This window comes from Buteo buteo, chromosome 13 (genome assembly GCF_964188355.1).
Source record: "Buteo buteo chromosome 13, bButBut1.hap1.1, whole genome shotgun sequence".
Lineage (NCBI taxonomy): Eukaryota > Metazoa > Chordata > Aves > Accipitriformes > Accipitridae > Buteo > Buteo buteo.
The window spans coordinates 30,322,523-30,337,482 of record NC_134183.1 but is presented as its reverse complement, the minus strand read 5'-3'; the positions used below and the strand labels follow the sequence as shown (position 1 = coordinate 30,337,482).

General features: G+C 36.3%; 1 protein-coding gene across 5 annotated transcripts in view; it reads left to right on the top strand.

Moving 5' to 3' along the window:
* The window catches only part of NEDD4 (NEDD4 E3 ubiquitin protein ligase), a 63,773-nt gene that overhangs the window by 18,549 nt on the left and 30,264 nt on the right, over positions 1-14,960 (top strand). For 2 of the 5 annotated variants that reach the window (XM_075045336.1, XM_075045334.1), the window contains exon 1: positions 2,249-4,864. The exons of 2 other annotated variants lie outside the window; for them this stretch is intronic. In XM_075045336.1, the coding sequence (XP_074901437.1) occupies positions 3,350-4,864 (1,515 nt within the window). In that variant the 5' untranslated portion in view covers positions 2,249-3,349. Of the gene's footprint in view, positions 1-2,248; positions 4,865-14,960 lie in introns of those variants that run through there. One more of the 5 variants, XM_075045335.1, reaches the window with a different exon arrangement.

Genomic DNA, 14,960 nt, shown 5'->3' with positions numbered 1-14,960 from the left:
GTCTTTTCCATCTCCTCATTCGGTGAATGGAAAAGGCTGTCTCCCACACTAAGTTTCTATCCCAGATGTCTTGAGCTGTTTTAAGTAAGTCAAATTGTTGCCTTAGCTGTGATTGTTGTTTAGCGCTGACAAGCTCCCCCACTTCTGTTAATTCATCTTCACATGTCAGAAATCATGGTGCCTTGCACTCTTTTACTAGGATATGCAGCTATGATCGGACGGTGTTTTATCTTCCACTATTTTACTGGGCTTCAGTGTTAATCAGCCTTTCTTTCTTCTATCTGTTAGATGACTGTTTAAACTCTAGATGTGAGCAAGCTGATAAAACTGAAATTGTTTTACATTTGTGAGACCATCCTTACGATGGATAATTTCCTCTTTATAAAAATTTATCCCAATTGCTTTTATTCCCTGTAACTTTTGGGGATAAATTGAAGTCTGAAACCTCTCCTTTTCGTTTTTAAGAAATTTTGCATTCTTGAAAACTGGGCTCAAAACTTTTCTTCAAAGTCCTGCTGCATTGATTATATTGCCAACAATTGGAGTTTTAAAATCATTCTGTAATAGCTTTAAAACTTCAAAGATTGCCTGTCTTGGATTTGGTAAGGGAACGTTAAATCTACTTTGTTCTGCTGACTTGTTACAAACCATTAGTAGAATAAAAGGCTTGAGCAGTTTGTGGAGTCCTTGATTATGGTTGTCTTTAAAAACACATTAGAAAAATCTGTCAAGAAAGACAATGAGACTACTTATGAGATGGACCAGTGAAGAGACTAGATGACTTTTTGCTATCTCTTTCCGTCTTACAATAACTTGTCAAAATTATGTATATTTCAAACAAAGTGCCAAAATCTGTTATTGATACTGAAGAAGTCAATGGTGTTAAGATTTGAATGGAGCTATTGGTACTTTTTAAAAATTATTAATTTTAATTTATGTCCACTCTAATTCAGCAAGGTAGAATTTTGCATTTTAAAAGCCATTTTATGTTGATTAAGGAAGCAGTGGTTGGCTGGCTATACCTAAACAGTTATAGCTAGGGAGGAGCAACATGCTGAGAAATTTCACTTAAATCTTAAGCCTGAGTTACCTAATTCTGTCAGCTTATAATTTTTCATAGAGAATTCTTTAGTAAAATTGAAAAACATTTCAGATCATCTGTTGGGGGGGAAAGTGTTGCTTTCTTTTATTAAAAGCAGTGGTTGCAATTTGTTGTGTACCACACTAACATGTTACAAACTGTACTACTAATAAATTTGTTGTTGGGGAGAAAAGGAGCTTTAAGAAATGGATTTTTTTACTCTTCACTCACTTATCTTAGGGGTGGGGTTTTTTGTTGTTTTTGTTTGTTTGTTTGTTTGTTTTTAATATATTGCTTGAAGTTCAAATGTAACTTTTTGAAACTGTGACCAAAAGAATCTTTTATGGTATTTTTTTCCTCTTCTCTCCCCATCCCAGTCCCTGTCCAACATATAACATTAGAAGAAGTCCAGTTGGTAAAGCATAACGAAATAAATTAACTATTGTATTTGTTGGCTTTTTATGAATAAGCTAGTATTCATTTATTGCTGCATTCTAATCATGGAATTCAGGTAACAGAGGTTAAGTAAGCCCCAGACTATAATTAGAAAACAAATTTGTTGCTTGCAAACAGGGTACTGTGAATTTGATTCTTGACTCTTTTTTGGGAAGGACGTATAAATGTTAATTTTACTGCCTTCTAGCTTAAAATACAGTAAAGGTTAAATAAATATGGAGCAGAAAAAAAATCTAGTAGTATGACCTATAAAAGTATAAATGGCCTAGTGTTCTCTTCTGTTTGCGCTTTTTCAGCAGCACTAAGTAATTTCATGTTAGTGTGGTAGCATTTAGTACTGCATCATATATGGCTTCTGTATTCCAAAGTACATTCATAGCCAAATGTTTGTTTAAAAAAAAACAAACACCCCCCCACCCCCCCCCCCAAACCAAACCAAAACCAAAACACAACAAAAAACCCCCCTAACAGCAAGATTCAAGATTGTCTTCTTTCAAAAGTCCCACTAGGTGCCAGCAAAGGACCTTTTCAGATGGTATGAGCCAGTGAAACGTTTTGTAGGAATTCTCAATCCCATTACTCTTGTAAGAGTTGACAGTGTATTAACTTTTTGACATGCTGATCATTTTATTTAAAAAATAAAAACAATCAGTAATTAGCTATGAATGTATGAGACAGTTTGTATGTAATTACACAGAATAGCTTTCTTCTGTGATTGTGCTTGGTAATCGTATTTATGTCTGTGCATACTTAGCTCAGTGTTCTAAAGTTTGTGTCGTTGGTCATATATTTGCATGCCATATTGAACTCTAATGAATGTCCGCTTATTGTGGGCTTCCAGCGAACAAGATGAGGTAGTTCAGTTTGTAAGAAAAGTTTGTTTCTTTCTACCTTTGACAGCTGTAATGTGGAAAGGTTAAAATATAAAATAAAAAGTTAACATGGTAGGCTGAAAATAAATGCCAAATTATTAATCAGAATAACTTTTTGTGGTTCTAATTCAGTTGCAGCTCACTAAAAACTATTAATTAATTGGCAGGAGAGGTTTCTACTTTGTGCACATCTTCAGAAAGTGTGATTGCTTAACAGTGTGTAGATTGCAAGATAATGCCAGATCTCTTTCAAGTTTTATTTAAATAGTGCAGAAAGACTACTTTTTTTTTCTTTTCTTTTTTTTTTTTAAGGGGAGGAGGCTTATTTCACTGGTTTATGCATAATTCAGACCTCAGCAGTTTGCTAGCATGGTTACTATTTGGAAATTCAATCCTCGACTTGATACTCAATTATATGGGACTTCATTCCTACCAACTTCCTGTAATTCTAAACCTATGGGTAAAAATATTAGTAGTCATACGCTGCTGAGGAAAGTACGGACACATTGACTCAGCTAGTGCAGCTGCAGCAGGAGTTGCCGTTTTAAACTTGGAATTACTGGAAGTTTATTATTGTATTCATTTATGCAAATTACAGAAGGTATAATTGAAACAAGGTCAGTAGTGTTTGTCACTGTGTTGCAACTGAGGTCGTTGGAACGTAAGTGCTTTGTAAATGAATGCTTTCTGACTGCAAGCAAAGACGATCCAGAAACTGCAGTTCAACAAATGGCTGACTTATTTCAAGAGGTACAGTTTGTTTTGGTTTGTTTTGTTTTTTAACACTAATATCTTGTAGAAATTAGGACAAAGACTGCAACTTTTATGGACTTTTACTGTTGTGATGTACTAGCTCTAGGTTCTGTGCAGCTGCCTGTAGCCTTTCTGCTGAAGGATCTTTGTGGTTTTCATTTGCTAACATGCGTGGAAATGAGAACAAATGGCACGACGATTAAGATTGCATTTTGCTACCCAAAGAAGCAACACAGATCCCTTATCGGAAACCTCTGAAAATGTTTTGGACAGTAACAATTGTATGTACTTCAAAAATTCGCAGAATTCTGCACCTAATGTTACACAAATGAAACTGACTCCTAGACAAGTTGCTTATGCACCTGTAATGCAACAAGTAATTAATCAAGAGGAAAATGCAGCTATTTCTTCATTGCAAATAAAAAAGAGCACCTCACTGCACATTTCCCTACAGTCTAGAAAGTGTAGTGGATGTTTTCGATCTGGTGATGCTGTTGCTACTGGTGAAGACACTTCAGTCATTGGTATTGGTAATGAAGGAAATTGTGGCGCTAGAATTGTGGTTGATCATCGATTTAATGATAGCCTTCTGAGCAATAGTGCTCTGTGCAATGGTAGTCTTAGCAGTATTGCAGCCAGTGACAGTGGATCGTTCAGCAGTGCTGGCAGTGACTACGGATCATGTGCAAGTACTACAAGTGATGGAGGTTCATACAGTAACAGTGTCGTCAGTGACAGTGGTAGTGGCACTCTTTCGACAAGTGATGGTACTTTCTGTAGTAGTGTTGTGCATGGTGATTCCTCATATAGAAGCACTGCAAACAAATGCAATCCCTATAGGAACAACTCATCTCAGGAAACTCTGTGTAGAAGTAATACTGCTTTTGACCAAGATGCTTTGTCAGTGAGGAAGAAGACTAAAATTCCACTGCGACGTTGTTCATCACTGGTTATATTCCCTAGGAGTCCTTCCAGTACTCCTCCAGCTTCTCCAGTAAGCTCAGGTCAACTACCGCATAGAGGTGCCTACCAAACATCCCATAAACTAATTATTTCTCCTAGTGAGCTGGCACAAAAAGAAGATCAAACCATTTCCAAGGGTTTCCTTTCAACAGCAGTCAATGGACTTCGACTGTCTAAAACAGTTTGCTCTTCTGGCGAAGTCAGAGACATTCGACCACTTTGCTTGAACACATCATTACAGGACAAAAGTCTGATTTTGAATAGTTCTGAGCAGGCAACTTGTGAAGAAGTGTCTGATGGCTTCCCATGTATTTCAGTTCATCTCACTCAAAGAGCATTTGCATCGAGCAGTGAAATGGTTAATGGCTGTTGCAGTCCAGAGTTAAATCTGAACTCCAGTGCAAAATACCCTCGTTTAAAGCTGACACGTAGCACATCTGCATGCCTACCCTCAAAAATAGATTCAGAATGTCAGATTAATATAAATGAACTAGAAAGACCAAATGCACAGATAAGCAAAACCCACCATGTTTTGCAAAGAAGTGTTTCGTTGGAAGGATCACGTCAAAAAGTTTCTTGCTGTTTATCCAGCCTTAAATACAAGTGTCATAGTGCAAGGACGTCTCAGTTGCACATACAGTTCAAACCTGGGAATGAAGGAAAACCAACTGGTGTTAAGAAAAGATATGGAACCTCTAAAAGGGAAATGTCTAGCACTTCTTTGTGGAGGCCCCATAAGGTGAGTGTTCTGGTTTATAGAAAAATTTGACAGTATTTTACAGCTGAAATTTAACTGGAAAATAACATTCACAATCAAGACTTAAACACAACGATTTTGGAAGTTCCTAATTGTGTCAAACTGTCACCATTAGGAAGTTAATTTTTATATTGTCTGTAACATTTGGGTTTTAGATTTGTTTCTTAGAATATGGTACATACAGTAGCACAGGTGAATAGGTCTTACAGTGCATACCTGTATTTAATATATTATAAGCAATAACTTCCTGTTTACATGAACTCAAAGGGATTTTCTTGTCTAGTTATCTAGACATGGGAACTATTTAAACTTCAGATGAAGTTTTGTAGTTTTAAGTACATAACTTCTCAGTAAATTAATAGTAATTACTAAAATTGTTTGCATATAAAATCAGTAAAAATGAGTGGGTTACTGTAGAATCTTTTAGGTTTATTTCATATAGGCTTTATTTTACAGAACAGTTTGCTGTGTGTAGAATTAAAGATAAGTAATATTTGAGCAGAGAAACTGTAAATACCGTTTGTTTCTGTATACACCCTGAACCACAGGAATTTTCAGTTTCCTCTCCTGTTTGGTTTTGGTTTTTTTTTTTTTCCTTCCAACCACTACTTCACCCTGAGCAGGACACTGTAACTTAATACCTCTGTGAACAACATTGCTGTTCAAATTATAGTACTTGGTTCTAGAAGGATTATATTAAATGTATATTTTGGTAATGAAACTCACGTCCAACTAAACTGCAGAAGTGTGTTTGCTCTTATTAACTCTTAAGGCAGTTTATATTGCTAGTGAGGCATAAGCCACACAAAATGTGGATTTTTAAGACTTGTTTAAATAACATTTTGAAGACTTGAATGATCTAAATATTACATATTAGTTTTAATTGTGAGTGCAGATAAGAGCGCAACAATTAAAGTTTACCAAAATTGTTTTAAGATTTCATTCTCTATGAATTGACACTGCTACCATTTAACTAACATGTTTGTTTAAGCAAAAGGCTTTATGCCAAAGATCTATAGTTATGAATGTCCCTTTCTAAATTAGTAATATCATTAACTTGGAGGTATTAGCCTGTAATTTTCAGTCTGTTGTTGCCCTTAGAGTAGTGCCTGATGATTCGATACTTACTGACTTCTTTGGAGTTTTGTATTGCTTTTTGGTTAAAAAGAGTTTGAAGAAAAATGCACTTTCCTTCTTGTAAAACTGTGATCTATGTTTAAGCTTCATTAAAAAACTCACAGTGGATCACAGGTAATCACTATGCATGTTGTTTGGTGATTCCTCATCCCAAAATCAAACTCTAAAGTTGATGGTAAATTCCATGATAAGCACAAACAGAATATGACATATTTTAAGTAGTCTGGATCTAGTTATTTTTATAAAGTATATTGTAAAAAGGAAAACATGTTGAGTCATGCACATCAAGTACATTTCTCGTCAACTTGCACTGCTAGCCTCTGTGTTTAATGGCAGTTGATATGTAAGACATTTTTTATTTTAATACTGGGTAAATTTTAATATATTCAATTTAGATAGAATCCAAGTTCAGGATTAGATTGTTAGCAAACAATTCCAGAAAACCTCACAGGACACTGGACTGACAATAGTTTGTTTCAGTTCTCAAGAGCGGTGTTAACAGTGGATTGACATAAAATCTGAGGAGACTTAACTTTTTAAAACACTTGATAGCATGCTTCAGTGCTAGTTGAGCATTTTTACTGTGTTAATGTAGCAGCATGTTTTAAGCTTCCTGAATTCTTAAGATTTCATCTTCTGACTAGAAGATGAGAGAGACAAGTTTAAAAATAAAAAACTGAAAAAAAGTCTGCATTCCAAATTGTTGTAGTTATTTTGTACTTCTCATGTATTTGCAAATATTTACATTTGTGCCATATCTGCTACAAATTAAAAAGATCTCTGACATCAGAAAACTGGACACTAAAGGTTTTATAGCAGTATACTTGGTTTAGATTCCTTTCTGTAACAACAGGTACAGGAGCCTTTCAGGCCTGAAATGGTCCTTTCAGTCTTTATGTAAATTCAGTTTTTACTGCATTCCTATATATTCCTGAATAGCCTATAAAACATGTTATCAAAAAATTTAAAAGCTTCCCCTACCAAATCAAGCAAAAACCATAGTTGATTTTTTAGCAGCTCAGCAATTCACTGGAATAAAATAGATAAATAGTATTGTATTTACTACTCCAGTCTTTGTGACAAATATAATAGATTCTATGGCAATCATTGAATTGTATAGTCCAGTTAATTATCATGGTGTATTGTGACTCATTTAAAAATAAACAACTCCCAAAATATTTCTCTTGACTCCAGTTAGTCTGGCCTAGTATATTGATATGCTGAGTCTGGGTTCAAATTTAACAAGTTGATACTGGAGTAGCATTTAGTAATGTCAGCTATCTGTACAGAGCAGTCATGAAATCAAATCAGCGCGTTGGTCAGAGACTCCAGAGTCTGAAGCAGTGAAAGGTCTATGCATTCTTTTCTTACGTGCCTAGCTACTAGCCTTCAGCAACCTCGTATCAGATTTCCTACTTTCTATAATCAACAGCTTGTTAAAGGCGAACTTTAAAAAAAAAAAAATCAAAATCAAAACACCATTTCTGTGACAACTGGCGTTAGATTATTTTTAATTACATTGAAAAATGTGAAATGATGATGACCCACATACCACTGCTGATCTTTACTGGAAACATATTGAATAGGTTCTGCAGTAGACAGTGGAATTTCATTTATGCGAAGCAGGAGGAAGAGGTAGTCCGTGGTTGCAGCATTGAAGGTTGTACTGGACTTTGTATTTCTGTTTTTAATGTGTTTTCAGTGCATCTATCTCTTGCTTAGGGTAGAAATAAATCTGCAACTAAAGCACTTTGACATCACAGCTGTGAACTGGGAGGGTAGGAGTGAGTAAGGGAACAGTTCCGTGTAAATCTATGTATGTAAACTTTAAGAGGTACAGAGGAAGGCAGAAGTAGTGACTACAGTTCCACTTCTTGTAGACCGTAAACAAGCTTTAAAAAAAAAAAAAAGCTGTGTTAATCTCTTCCACAAGTATAATACTATGCTGACATCCCTGTTGGCATTATCCGTTCCTTCGCCATCAGTATCACTGCTGTTTAGATAATGTGAATATCATAAATGTACTTGCAAATCTGTTTCAGGTACTGTATACCTTGAAAATAATTTCTTATACAATTGAGAGAATCATTGTGGTGTTGTCTGTTTGTTTACAAGTGATTTTACACAAATTTTGTCTCTAGTGAATGAAACATGCGTTTTGAAGCAAAAAAACTTCTGAGGTGGTATAAAATAACCAAAACGTTTTTCTACTGTCAGGTTCGTGTGAAGAAAACCTTTCGTTGGAACTCTCGAGCTTTTTTCACCAGGTTCTGGAACTCTGCCTTTTGTATTTGTAAAAGGAGATGATATTTGAATCTTTCAGAACTAAATTTAAATTCTGGGCAAACAGTAATTTGAGGGGGCTGTGTGTGAGGATGTCTCTCTTCACAAACTTATTTTCCAGCTGATCTGAACATGCTGAGGGGACCAGAACCTGTGCCTGGAAGATCTTGATTCCCTTGATAAATGCTGCACCACAAGTTAGCACTGAATAGTCTGAGGTTGTCTTCTGTCTTGCACCCTCTTTAAGTAGAGCTTCTGTCTTAGCAAAACTCCTTCACAGAAGATCATGGTCCAACCAGGGAGAAGTGCCAAGAGAAGGGGAAGACAACTGTGGCTTATCTCCAGCCATCTCCATCTTTGCATATTGAGAAAAGGGGTTGCACAGGTATCAGTGTCCCAAATCTGTGCAAGGAAGTGAGGTGAAAAAGGGGCAAGTGAAGCAAAAGATTATAGAGGCAGTACAAGGCAAAGCACAAATTGACATCTCTTTATGCTACTGTGCTACAATAACCTCATCACCTAATAATTTTTGTATTGTTCAGTATTGCATATCTTGAAGGATCATGTTACAAGACTCTCTATGGCACATTGCTGTGTCATGGTATATTATCTCAATCAAGGAAAACTGGGGTTGAAAGGAAGGTGGTGTGTTTCTGAGGAATCATGTCTAACTATGTTAGACTTAAATCACATAATACTGTTTATGTTTTGTCTCAGACAAATTTTAGAAGTTGAAGTATACATCAAAGCATTAAAGGGAAGATGGTGGAAACTGTCTGTTAATCACAATAATTAACAATTTATAATTAGTTGTAGAGGATCTCCTACTTTTATCTTTTATATAACAATGACCTGTAGTACTTTGATAATTTGTACGGATTTTTTTCTGGTTTCCATCTTGCTTAAGTGCAACCTTTTCTTACAGCTGCTTCTCCACCTTTCTTCATGTTTTTAGCCTTTGATTAGCAGTCTTTTTCAGGGGGAAAAAAAGATTAGGCATAAAGGGTGTGATGAACCTTACAGGCAAGACTAGCTGTGAATGGTTGCTCTGTGGAAGCATTAGCAAAGGAAGCAATCAATTAATATTATTTGGTATCAGCTCCATCCCTAAAATTTTTCTTTGTCAGTTTTGGCAAGTTGTATTTGGCAACAGTGGCCCATATGTAACTTTCAGACTATGATTGTGCTATAAAGAACAGTGTCTGGGCTGTAGCAGAATACTTGAATAACCCTATATATCAAAGCTCTAGCGCTTTGTAGTCACCAGCAAACACTACATGTACACGTTAAGGAGGAGTTTTGTTTGTGTTTGCTCTGCAGAAATTGATTAACCTCATTCTGTTTATAGTCTGCAGCTGAACTGCATTTGGGTAGGTTTCTCATGCCAACAAAAGGGGAAGCTAAAACTGCAAAACCATGCAGAGCAGAGCTCTTGAAATAACTTATATAAATACTTAATTATCCAGCCTTCAGGTTGATTAATACCCTTCTAATCTACCATGAGAGAGTGGGAAGCGTTGATGGTATGGCTTCTTTAATATAGCTGCAAGCTATAAGCTCTTCTGTCTCTTAAGGCTTAGTATACATTTAAGAATGTGTTGAAGTAAAACTTGTTCCCAAGGCAAGATAGACATTCTTCCCTTTACACCTAACTAGCCAATTAACTTGCAGGCTTTCAGATACGAGACCATGATCATTGCTATAAACTTTTTTTTTTTTTAATGGTACATACTTTTTGCTTTGTGTGAGAAAATATCAACACTTTGGGTTAAACAAAAACATTTCTTGGAAAACATTATGGTGATGTAAAAATCACATAAGCATTATAGCGTAAGACAGAAGCTCTGAACAAAACTAATAGTACCTGCAGGTATTTTCCCAAGAATTGTCAAGAAGCTCAGCTATAAAATTGTTGAAATACTAACTATAATGAATAATCTTTTAATCTATTAGATTCCCTTGCTGAAGGAAGATAGTAAGTAGTATGCTCATATTTTAAAATGACCAAAAGGGGAGCTACAGGCTACTGTAACAGGCAGGTCTGGAAGAAAGAGTACATGGAATAGAATTAGTAGACATATGATATGTTCTGTGTTTACACAGAGGGAGACTGAGCACTGCTTTCATAAAAGGAAGTTTTGTCTTACAAGTCAAACTAAGCAATGACATTTGAAGATGGTGAGCTGGTTAAGGCAGGACACTGAGCTTTTCAAAATATTTGACAAGAACCCTTAGCAGAAAGTCTGAAAAATACTCTCAAGACATAAGTGCAGAAAAAAGCTTTGTCATTGATGACAAGTAATTAAAAGATAAGAAACAAAAATAAGAATTAAATTGTCACCTCTGAAGTTGCAGAAAATCTCATGGTAGTGAGTGACTAGACAGTAGAATGGACAGTTTGAAAATCAGTGTTGATAAATGCCAAGTGCTGCACACAGAGGAAAAACAGCTAATGATGCATGTGTGGTAATGGTCTCCCATACAGGTCAGGAAATAGTTTATGTTATGGTGAGTGATTCGCTGAAAATGTCAGGTCAAATCTTGTTGGCAGTTGAAGGGCAAATAAGAAGGTTAGGATTTATTAGGAAAGGAATAAACCAACAAAATTAAAAACACCATTATGGAGTTGTACAAATCCACATGTGTGCATGGCATGCATGCATATTTCTGGTCATCCTTTTTCAGGAAGCATGTATAACAGAACTAGAAAAATACTAAGAAGGGTCACAAGATTGGGCTAAGTTTTATGTGCGGAGACACTAAGTAGACCAAGGGCTTTTCAGCTTTGGGGAAAAAAAAAAAAGTCATATAAAGGGAGTTTTATAAAACTATAGTTCAGGGGAGGTGAATTTAAACAGAGAATGCACTCATAAAACAAATACGTTCTCTTATGTGTTGCTGTGCTCAGTGTTGCAAGATGTTGTGCATAACAAAAGTAGAAATGGATTTTAAGAAGAGGTAGATAAGTTGAAGAAAGATCCATCAAAGGGTATTACATTCTCAATATGTATTTTTGTGTCAGGATCAAAAAGTCCATGACAATTTATTAATTGGAAACTGGGGGATATACTAGAGGAAGTACTATTCTTAACTGCTGCTTTTATTATTTCCTTAAGCATCTGCTCTTGGCCATTACTAGGGAAAGGATGCAAGGCTACGCAGAGTGTTGATCTGACTACTAGGCTCTTTGGTGACTGCTCAGCCCTTGCAGCCACCTAAGATCAAATGGTAGAAATGCTCTTTCAAGTTATCCCCTCACCCTGGGCTGAGAGTGTTCTTCTGTGTTCCAACATGTGTTTTCTCATCTTCCAGAAGGGGATGAATCTCACAGATTGAGCAAGCAAGAAAACTGATTGGCCTTTTCAGATGAGTCATTTGCTTATGACTGACTTTCACCCTTGTCTGAAGGGGACTGCCCTGCATTTCTGTTAAGTGTCTCTGTTTCAAGTGAACTTTCTTCCTCACTCCCTGTGATGAACAGAACATGCTGATTTGGGAATGCAGCCAGCAAAATGTTTGTAGCTCATTTCAGTGTTAGTTTATGGATCTATAATCATCTCTGTTTCAAGAGAGTACATCACGCTATTTTCCATCATGGCAGTTTACGGTAAACTGAAAAGTCTACAGATAGATGCAGTTATTGTTTGGGACCTTGGGCCACTTTCAGCTGTATCAACTGTAACGTAAGCAAACAGGATTTAAGAAGGACATCAGCAGCAAGTTCCTGGCTGAAATTACATACAAATTTGAATTGGAGTCATTGAAGTTAGGGTGTATTAAAATGCAAATGAGACGCTCCAGCTACTCAGTAAGAGGAATGTGGGAAGAAACGTACAACTGGATTCTTTTAGACCTAGATGATTTTCCTGGCAATCTGTGATTTTCCTAGTGTGAGGGAGAAGGTCTTGTTCAGTAACGTGAAAGCACAAGGGCTTTTCAAAGAAAAAGGTTTCCACAATTTATTATGAACATTACTTATTTTTTAATAGAGTTTCTACCTTAGCCAGTTGTTGCAGTAATCATTGTTTCTAGTAAGTTCGATTTGGGACAAATATTTAGCCTATAAAGAATACATCCAAAGTGGTTAACATCTGGCAAATTATAGGCCAATAAAATCGATGTCTAACGTGGGGAGTGTAGTGTAACTTTAGTAAGAAGTGTTGCTGAGCTTATCTGAAATAAATTGTTATACCGCTTTTGTTGTAATTGTGGGGGGGTTATTTGTGTTGTAGTTGCCTTGTGTCAGAGGTTGAGGCATCCAAGGTCAGTTCATGCAAACTGGTTTTGGACAGACAGGACTTAGAAACTGAGGATAGCACAGCTAAGACAAACCAGTAAGTTCTACTGTAGCCAGGTCATCTGTCTACATTTAGGACTGGCAGCAGTAGGCTTAGGCTTAGAGCTGGGAGAGGTCAATAGGTAGGGCTTGGAGCTCCCGTTCAGATCAGCAGTGGCTGAGGACTAATGCGGTGTGCAGAAGAGCATGGAAAATTGCAGTGTGGCTGGCAGTGGCTGCTAGCTGTGCGCTGGTGCAAAGGCACAGGGAATTCCTGAGTTAGTGTTGGTGTTGAATTTGGATCAACAGTAGCTGAGAACAGTAGACTTAAGAATGCTTTTGAAAACTGCTGGACTAACTTTGCTGAGGCCATTCAGCCTGCATCCAGCCTTGCTGTCGGTCCACGTTCACAGAAATTTCTTAGAAGGGGTCAGTTACTTGTTCAGCCTGGGCCAACTATTCAAGATTATATTTAGGGCTGGAAAAAGCAGCTTCCAGGGTCAACCTTATTTTGTGCATCTGTGTGGCACTATACTGGACCTAATGAACTTCCCAGGAGGGAGACCATGATGCAGAGATGCTCCAATTCTCTGTCTTCCTTTTGGAGGCAAATTGTTTGTCTTTTTTTTTTCTTTTTTTCTTTTTACTTTCTTTCTTTCTTTCTTTGGGGGGCAGGGGTGGAGGTTTTTTGTTTTTTGTTTTTTTTTTTTTTTAAATTCTGTTTGTTCCGTTTTGCTCTGAATAATAAATTGTTGACTGTGTTTTGAGTCCTTTGGCTGAGTGTATTGATTAGCCAGTGTGGTTAACATCTGTCATATCTGGTTTGTCTGTTGCTCATTTCAGGGGCCAAATTACATGTGCAGTTTAACGTTTGATAGGGTTTTACATTTTTTTGAGTGTTTTAAGCTTTGTGGTGTTAATTGGTGAAGGCAACAGTGCACCTGGAATTGTTACTACAAGGGTTTGTTTTTCAAAATTTATTTGAAGTCTTAAGATTTGGCACAAAAGCTTCCACAAATAGATGCAAAAGTTTTATGTTTTTATACTACTGTGAAGTTAACTGACTTTATGTAAGGAATGGATTGTCGAAATAGCACCTAATTAAATTTGGTACTCTTCTCTGAATTTTTTTTTTTTTTTTGAGTGTTGGCTGGTTTAACACAGGAGGCCAAATCTGGATTGGCTCTTGACTTTTCATAAAATGTAATATTCCTGCTTTCTATATGGTAGCTTATTTGGCACATCCATCCATAAAACGAAAGGAAGTCAAATTCCTGATGAATAAAATATGCGAGTTACTAACTTTTGACTTGTTCTCTGTTTATGTTGTGCTTAAGTATGCTTTCGTTCTATTAGATGACTTCTTGTCTTCCTGTGACCTATGTGAAAATGAGTTTTTGTATGCAAAATAAAAAAGCTATCTTAAATTGCTTTGTTAATGAACTTCTAAGCACAAGTTCTCAAACTAGCAAACACTGAGGTGAGTAATATATGAATGTTGTTATAAAATTACTGTAGACTAAATATGAATTTTTAAGGAAGCTATAAGATTCTGGTTCTATATAAAAAGTGTAAGCTGTAAATGGAGAAACAGATGACACTTTTGCTCTGGTCTTTTTAGAGAAGCAGTTCTTCGGAAGCGAGGGAGAATTAGTGAAAATAACTTCAGTGTCATTTTTAAATGCTGTCTGTTAAACAGATGATAAAACTGCTGAGGCATGTTATGCTGACACTTTGCTGTTGAAGCAGCCAGCAGGGCTGAAGGTCCTGCAGAAACATATGTTGCATAATAACCATTGATCTAACAGTATGTACCTTCTCTATTTTGAAAATGCTGGTAGGTTCTTATATCTCAATATCATAGGTAGTTGATCATAGATGCCAACTAAAAAGAAATGCCTACCTGTCATTAAAAAAAAATAATCTTCTCACCATCTACCTCTACCCCTTAAAAATACATGCAACAAAGTATTTATTGCTTTGCAAGATAGAGAAAACATTACTTTTAGATTCTATGAATTTGGTAAGATCTTAACATAATTGAATTTTTTTTTTAAACTGTTATTTTCCTGTCATGAATAGCATATGCTGGCAGTATTTTATGGAAGAAAAAAGCTCACTTTTCTCAATTTAGAGTTCTAGAGAACCAAATAATATACTCAGCGCAGCATGAAAAAAAAAATACTTGGTTGCTAGTGTAGCTCAGGAAAGTTGGGGGGGGGGTTAGTTTGGGATGGGTTTTTTTTTCATTCTCATCAAGCTTGTAACTAATGTTGATGTTTAAGCAAGAAGAATGTTGGTTTTATAAGGGATCTATTGAGCTCTTGTTTTCTTAAGCAGCGATAGTCAGGATCACTGTTTGTTTTTTCAGTTTCAATTGAT